This window comes from Protopterus annectens, chromosome 3.part1 (assembly GCF_019279795.1).
Source record: "Protopterus annectens isolate FY-2018-M chromosome 3.part1, PAN1.0, whole genome shotgun sequence".
Classification (NCBI taxonomy): Eukaryota; Metazoa; Chordata; order Ceratodontiformes; family Protopteridae; genus Protopterus; species Protopterus annectens.
The window spans coordinates 1,780,972,229-1,780,979,145 of record NC_056732.1 but is presented as its reverse complement, the minus strand read 5'-3'; the positions used below and the strand labels follow the sequence as shown (position 1 = coordinate 1,780,979,145).

General features: G+C 38.1%; 1 protein-coding gene across 1 annotated transcript in view; it reads left to right on the top strand.

Moving 5' to 3' along the window:
• The first annotated feature begins 2,866 nt into the window (after positions 1-2,866).
• LOC122797866 (vomeronasal type-2 receptor 26-like) overlaps positions 2,867-6,917 on the top strand; it is a 149,788-nt gene continuing 145,737 nt past the window's right edge. Inside the window, exon 1 of the mRNA XM_044066388.1 lies at positions 2,867-2,959. Within this exon, the coding sequence (XP_043922323.1) occupies positions 2,867-2,959 (93 nt within the window). The remainder of the gene's footprint in view (positions 2,960-6,917) is intronic.

The following is a 6,917-nucleotide window of genomic DNA, read 5'->3' as shown; positions in this document are numbered from 1 at the left end:
GATGGGCATAATGGTTAAAGTCTTCACCTCACAGAAACAAAGTACAGTGTTTGATTCTGACTCTTTGTTATTCAGTAGGCCTGTAATAGTCTATAGACTGAAAGCCTAGTATTTACCTATAAAAAGGAAAACTACATAAAAAAATTACAAACCATTTTCAGTTGATCAAGTGGATGAAGCAACAAAAAAGAGGATAACACACAATACAAAAGGGTCACATAATTAACAAAGGAGACAAAGAAAAATAATGCCAAGAATTTTAACAGAAAGGATAATAATCCTGATTCATATAAAAACATCATGGTATTCATAGTCCTGGTTTTGTACTTACATAGCAGTCATCATTGAATAGCACCACTATACCTAATACACTAAATGCAAGTTATGTGCACTGACTAAAGAAATAGAAAAGTGCTTTGATAAACATGCCTATTTATGGCAAAAGAGTAAAGTACCTGAAGATAAACATTAAGTATATATGAAGGACTATGTAAAAGCCTTAGGCTTTGTGTGAATTCATAGCAAACAAATGCAGCTATGTGCAGTGCATCTATATTACAATATCGAAGCTTTAGTTAATCGAATAACTAAAGCTGCATCTTGTAATATCGAAAACTAAAAATAACAAATGGCTGATTCCACCAAGGGAAACACTTTCCTTGGCATCCTAAAACAAAATAAAATTTAAATTATAATTCAAGTGGGGGGCTTCATCCCCACACCCCCTGATGAGAGGGGCTGTGCCCCTTCACACCCCCCCAACTAAATATACCAACTCCGAGATCACTTCAAATTGAAGTAAAGGGCATACTTCACATAACGGCCAAGGGAAGTGTTTCCCTGGGTTAAATCGGCCGTTCGACATTTTTAGTTTTCGATATTACAAGATCGATCTTTAGTTATTCGATTAACTAAAGCTTTGCTCTTGTAATATAGACCCTGTGAAGTCATGCATGAAATAGTTAAGGCAAGTGTTGATCTCCATAGCTTTTAATAATAATATTTTTTTTAAAAAATAAAGTTTTTTTTATATGCTTTATATAGTGGAATCCTCATGTGAACATCCTGTTGTTTTCATTAAAGCACAGAAAGAGGAAGATAGGAAAGATAGAAAATGGGGAGATGTAAAAAGGGAACCACAGAAGGAACATATGAAGAGGGTTATGTAGGAGTAGAAGGAGTGAAAGGAAGGTGCTATGTTTTTGTCGGGGAATAGGCCTTCCCTATTTTTTCAATATTTTTTTATATAAGAGGGTAGTGGTTGTGGGAAGTGGGTAAGATGGTGTAAGAGGGAGGAAAAGTGAAGGAATAGGTGAAAAGGAGTGCAGCCCAACACGAATCTCTAGTCCACAAGGCCTCAAATGTTTCTATTGCCAGTTGGTGCTACAATGGAGGACCCCGGTATTGAGGGGACTGAAACCTGTGTTGACGTAGGTGGTCAGCGATGACTGGGATAGGATATCTTCCACCTACTGTAGAGAAGCCTCAACTGGCTGAAGATGTCAGTCCAAGACTTGCTCCATCACTTATTCAACCAAGTCCCAAGGCCCATGTTCATTGAGGCTTGCCAGGCTGCCAATTGCCAATCTGCCTACATGACCAGTAAGTGCTTATACATACAGGTGAAGAATGAGTGTATTGCTATGAAGTCTTGGTGGGATTTACATTTGCACTCTACTGATAGTAACGTAAGAAATTATAATACATTTCATATTGTACTTGACATGGATTTGGTTGCAACATTGCACTGAAACCAGTTTAGTTCTTACTGCTGTTCTTTATGAACACTGTTGCAACATATATCAATGAAATCAACTAAAGACAGAGCATTGTACTAATACACTGACATGTCTTTTAAATTTGATTGCAATACTGAAAGCAGTTTAGGCTTTCAACTAGCATCCTCTATAAATGCATGCAGTTTTATATCTATATGCATATCTATAGCTATACCTGTATCTAAATTTATATCTATCTCTATATCTATCTCTATACCTAAATCTATATCTAGATATAGCTTTAGCTATATAGATATGTATATCTATATCTATCTATAATTACAGAGAACTCTGCAACACTTTTTCAGTGTTTCGACTGCACCCAGAGCCATCCTAGCTAAGACAGGAATACGTTCTTGATTAATTGCACTTGTACTTGCTTTTTACAGTGATCACTACTGTTTTGAGCATTTTAAAGCATTTATTGAATTTTGTGTTAAAAAGGTAATTTCTCTGTTGGCTTTTCTAGTTTGTGCGCCTCCAAACTTCTTTGTAGAAGGGAGAATTAGCCAGGGACTTTGTTGCTTAATCTGCACTTGACAGCTGGCTTTGTTGTGCTTTTACATTAAAAAATTCCAGGATCAGACATCTTGTGGCAGAAAGTGTTTATCTGGTCTCTTAGAATCTGATGAAAATGATCAGAATCCTCCAGATTATATGTGAGACTATAACTGCTTCTCAAGCAATTAGTGTAGTTAGTAGGAGAGAACAAGCAGAACAGATTTCATGCAGGTCATGTCAGAGCTCAAGTACACTTAGTAGAACCTCTCATTTGAGGTCCCAGTCATGGTGCCACAACACTGTCAGATCAGTGTCTGCAGGATCAGGAAGTTCAAAGTATGGTCACGGATTGGCTAGAGAGCATAGTAATCAGTTTCAAGCTATTTTCTTCTGTGCAGTACAGTGTTTAGCAGCATCCTGTATAGTAACAAATTCCTAGACAGTAAGTGCCCAATACCTTTTTACTCAGCCTACAGCAGTGCATGCTACTTCTTTATTGTTAATGTTTTTGTATCATTTATACAAGGTCAGCAGCAGAAACAAACAGGTCCACTATACCAATAAATTTGGAGGATATCAGCCGCAGAATGGTTGTTGAAGATGATGATGATGATGATGATAACATAGTTATATTTATGAAACAGCCTAGGGAAAGTGGCAAACAGTCCCCAAGTTTAAAGGCAGGATCTCACACCCTATAACATATTAGCAACTCTGCATGAAGGGACACTATATCACAAACTGAAGCACACACTAACATTACACTCGTGTTTGTACAGCAGGAAAACTCATATACCTCTAACCAGTATATCCAAACCCAGAAGAAGAGTTTAAGGATGATGGTAGAAATTCAGAGGTAACAGTGTCCACAGTGACCCTTTTACAAAGGGGCACCGGGTGTAAGAATTGGCCCTAGTTACCCCAGGAAACACACAAAGTATCAACTGCCTAGCAACAAATGTACTGTCATGTTGTTAAGGTTTAGAACACTGACACAAAGAGTCTGATGGAAATTATCAGAGTCCTCCAGGCTGTACATGAGACTATAATTGCTTCTCAAGAAATGAGTGTAATTAGTAGGGGTGAGCAAGCAGAACAGATTTCGTCTAGGCCATGTCATAGCTCATGTGCACTTAGTAGAACCTCTCATTTGAGGCCCCAGTCATGGTATCACAGCTCTGTCAGATCAGTGTCTGCAAGATCACCTGCATCAAGTAAGTCATGACTTTGGACCAACTCGCCATTGTGACAGACCCTCTTTAAAAACACTTGCACCATCATGTAGCCAATTTTTTAGGAGATGTGTATGACACATTTGTCCTTCACCTACTCTCATTCGGGTGTGACATTTCTATTACGTATAATTTCACCTTCACACACACACACATCAGTGCTCAAAGAAGAATAAGTTGTTAAATAAACTGAAAAGGGGAGGGGGACTTTGGACACTGTTTAACTGCATGCATTTTATTCCTGTAATGGTACTGCTTAAAAACTCATGGAACTGTGGAAAGAAAGCCGTATGTCATAACATAAGACTGCAGCGATTAACACTATTAATACTCCATGCATTATCATTGTTACAGCAGGCAGTTACCTTCAACTTAAAACCAGTAATACCTAAGTACTCAAGGAACACACTAATAAGAAAATGAAAGATTAAAATGAAATCCTGCCATGTAAACAAACACTCCTGCCACTTCACCCTCACCACTGCATATACAATGATGTTTTTGTCTCTGAGACCATAAATTATTGTTTTTGATAAAGTGAAATAATCTGATGTACAGTACCCCAACAAAAAAACATAGTTCAAACTGAAGAAACATTGAACAACAGAAAAAAATATATGACACTTTTTCATTCAAATTTAAGCTATGAACTCATATTAAGTACTGTAATAACACTTACTAATTGCACTACCTCAAGACACTCAGTATGTGCATACTTAGAAACACTACCTAACTATAATATATTGTGCAAAACATTTAAAAAATGTAATTATTCCTTTTATGATACCATATGATATCACTGAACAGGAGTCAGTGAGTCCTCCGGCATGACTTTTACTAAAACTAATATACCTGTTCTTTAATTAATATAAAAAATATGTATTTAAACATAAGAAAAAATGTCTGATAAACAGCGACAGTAGACTATGCACTACACAGCACAGCACGCAAATATCACTGCATGCATCAATTGAACTACACGTTTTTTTTACGAGAAAGGAAACTCTAACCTGAATTCATAGTCCATAGTTGTGGACTAGACCCCGCCTCTTTACCTGTGTTGCTGTATGCCATGTACAAGCCTGCCTCATGGGGTCACTTTCTGCTGCTGCTGGCTAGTCACCATAAGTCATAGTAGAATTGGAACTGGGAGATACAGTGACAGCATGGGCCACTTCATCACCAGACTGGTTCCTGTTCATGTTGGGCAGAATGCAACATGTAGTAAACATCCTGCATGCAGTAGCTGGGTCATGCTGAAAGCCACCCCCATGCTCACCCAGGTAGATAAACTGGCTGTTCAAGACCCTCACAATGGCAATATGGGTCTGGGACCGAACTGTGTTGTAGATTTCTTATGCAGCTCCATTTGGATTTCTCCCTGGTGTTATGAGCCATGGTTAAACTGGTTTTCCGGTATCACCTAAAAAAAAAAGAGAGAGTTAAAGAGAGAGAGAGGGGGGGAGAAAACGGTGGGATGAAACAAGTAAAACTAATTAGAATTCTATAATATATTTCACCATGATTAGCTATTTAAATAAGAAAAGAAAAAAATATTTTCCACTTACCAACAAAATGGCCACTGGCTATCCTACCATGCAGGAAGACATGGTAGAGTGAGCTGGTGTGCCAGATGTGGGAACTATGTGCACTGCCAGGATGAAGGGTACATTGGTGCTGCACCCCCAAACATTACACACTATTTGGCATTTGATGGAATGATAGCCCTTCCTACTGTTGTGCTGCTCCCCACATGGACCACATAGGACTTTAATTGCAGACAGGTGCAATCTGTTATTCTGAGTACCACAAGGAAACATGCCTCCCCATAAAGGGCATGCATTGTTCTGGCTTGGTCCTCAGGTGACACCTGGAGACAGACATACTGATCCACATGTGCCAAGAGTACATCCGAGAACTACTGCAGCATCCTTGAGGCAGAAATCTGTGAGACCCCCCAGTATATCTCCAACCTGTCTGTGGAAGGTTCCTGTGGCAAATACATTGAGGGCTATGCATATCTTTACATCCACATAGATTAAGGGCCCCTCACCCACCCCAGTGTCCTACTGAAGTCCATGCATACTCACTAAAACCATTACAATATCCTTGTCCACTCTGAACCTATAAAGTATCTCCTGATTGTAAAAACTATAGTGAGTTATTTTCTGCCTTATACCTCTACCTTCTTGGCCAGCAATCACTGCTGGGAGCAAGCAGTTTTAACAAGGCTAAGGCAAGCACCTCACACTGGGAAATAGCAAGGTTAACAGCAAGTGGCAGCACCGTGACGAATGACAACATAGAATAGATGCTACTCTGCTTTTTATAATGCATCTGCGGATGGTGCAAAAACCATAAAACTTTAACTATGAACTGCAAGTAGGCAGGAGAAGGCTTCATTAGCATTTGCAGTTTTACATTACCTCTCATTTGCATCTCATTTTGACTTTATCATGTTAGTGCAAGTGGCCTCTATTTTATTTTTTTATTTTTATTATTTATTTTATTTATTTTACATTTGTTAACTTTCAGCAGAGGCCCGAGGAGAAAAGCCGAGGAGAAACTCCACTATTAGACTAAGACAATACATGATTACTAAATAGATCAATCAAAACAAAACAAAACAAAAATGTACAAGGACAAAATACAGTTTGTCTTGACTAACTTAACTAGGTTACAGTAAGATTATAATCATTTTATTTTGCATTTGTTAACCGGAATAGTCCGACTGGACACAGGTTCATTTTCAGCGGAGGCCTGGGGAGAAAAGCTCCACATGTGGATATATACAGAAGACTTAACAGTAGCAGTTTTATACAGTTACATAAAGATATTAGTTACAGAATTATAGGATTACATACATACTTAAAAACTTGGAATACATACATACTTAGAAACTTTATAATATTAATTTGCTTGTTAGAACATAAGCATTTGTAGTGGTACAAGGCTGAGTAAGGTAGCATATCATTCTGTAGTACAATACATTTGAGAGAGATTGTCAATATTTCAGACTTTTTAAGAATTTTCTACAAATAGCCAGGTAGTAAAGTGAATGGCGAGATGGTGACTTTTTAGTTATATTTTGAGAGATGTTTTAAACTGGTTTATAGAATGAATTGCTGTAAGTTTGGCAGGGATCCGGTTCCAGATTTTGCCAACAGAGTTGCAAAATAATGACTCACCTGCTAAGTTTTTAGATTTAACAGTTTGTACCAGCATTTTGTCAGAAGAGCCGAGTGTTTTTAGGTTACTGTATGGGGTAATTATATTTTTGAGTATCGGCGTGCTTTCAGGCTGATAGAGGACTTTGTGGGCTATTATTAATTGGTTATGCTGAATTTGAGAGTGAAACTCTAGCCAGCCTAGGTTAAGACAGTGGTGGTTTCTATATGCCGAACCT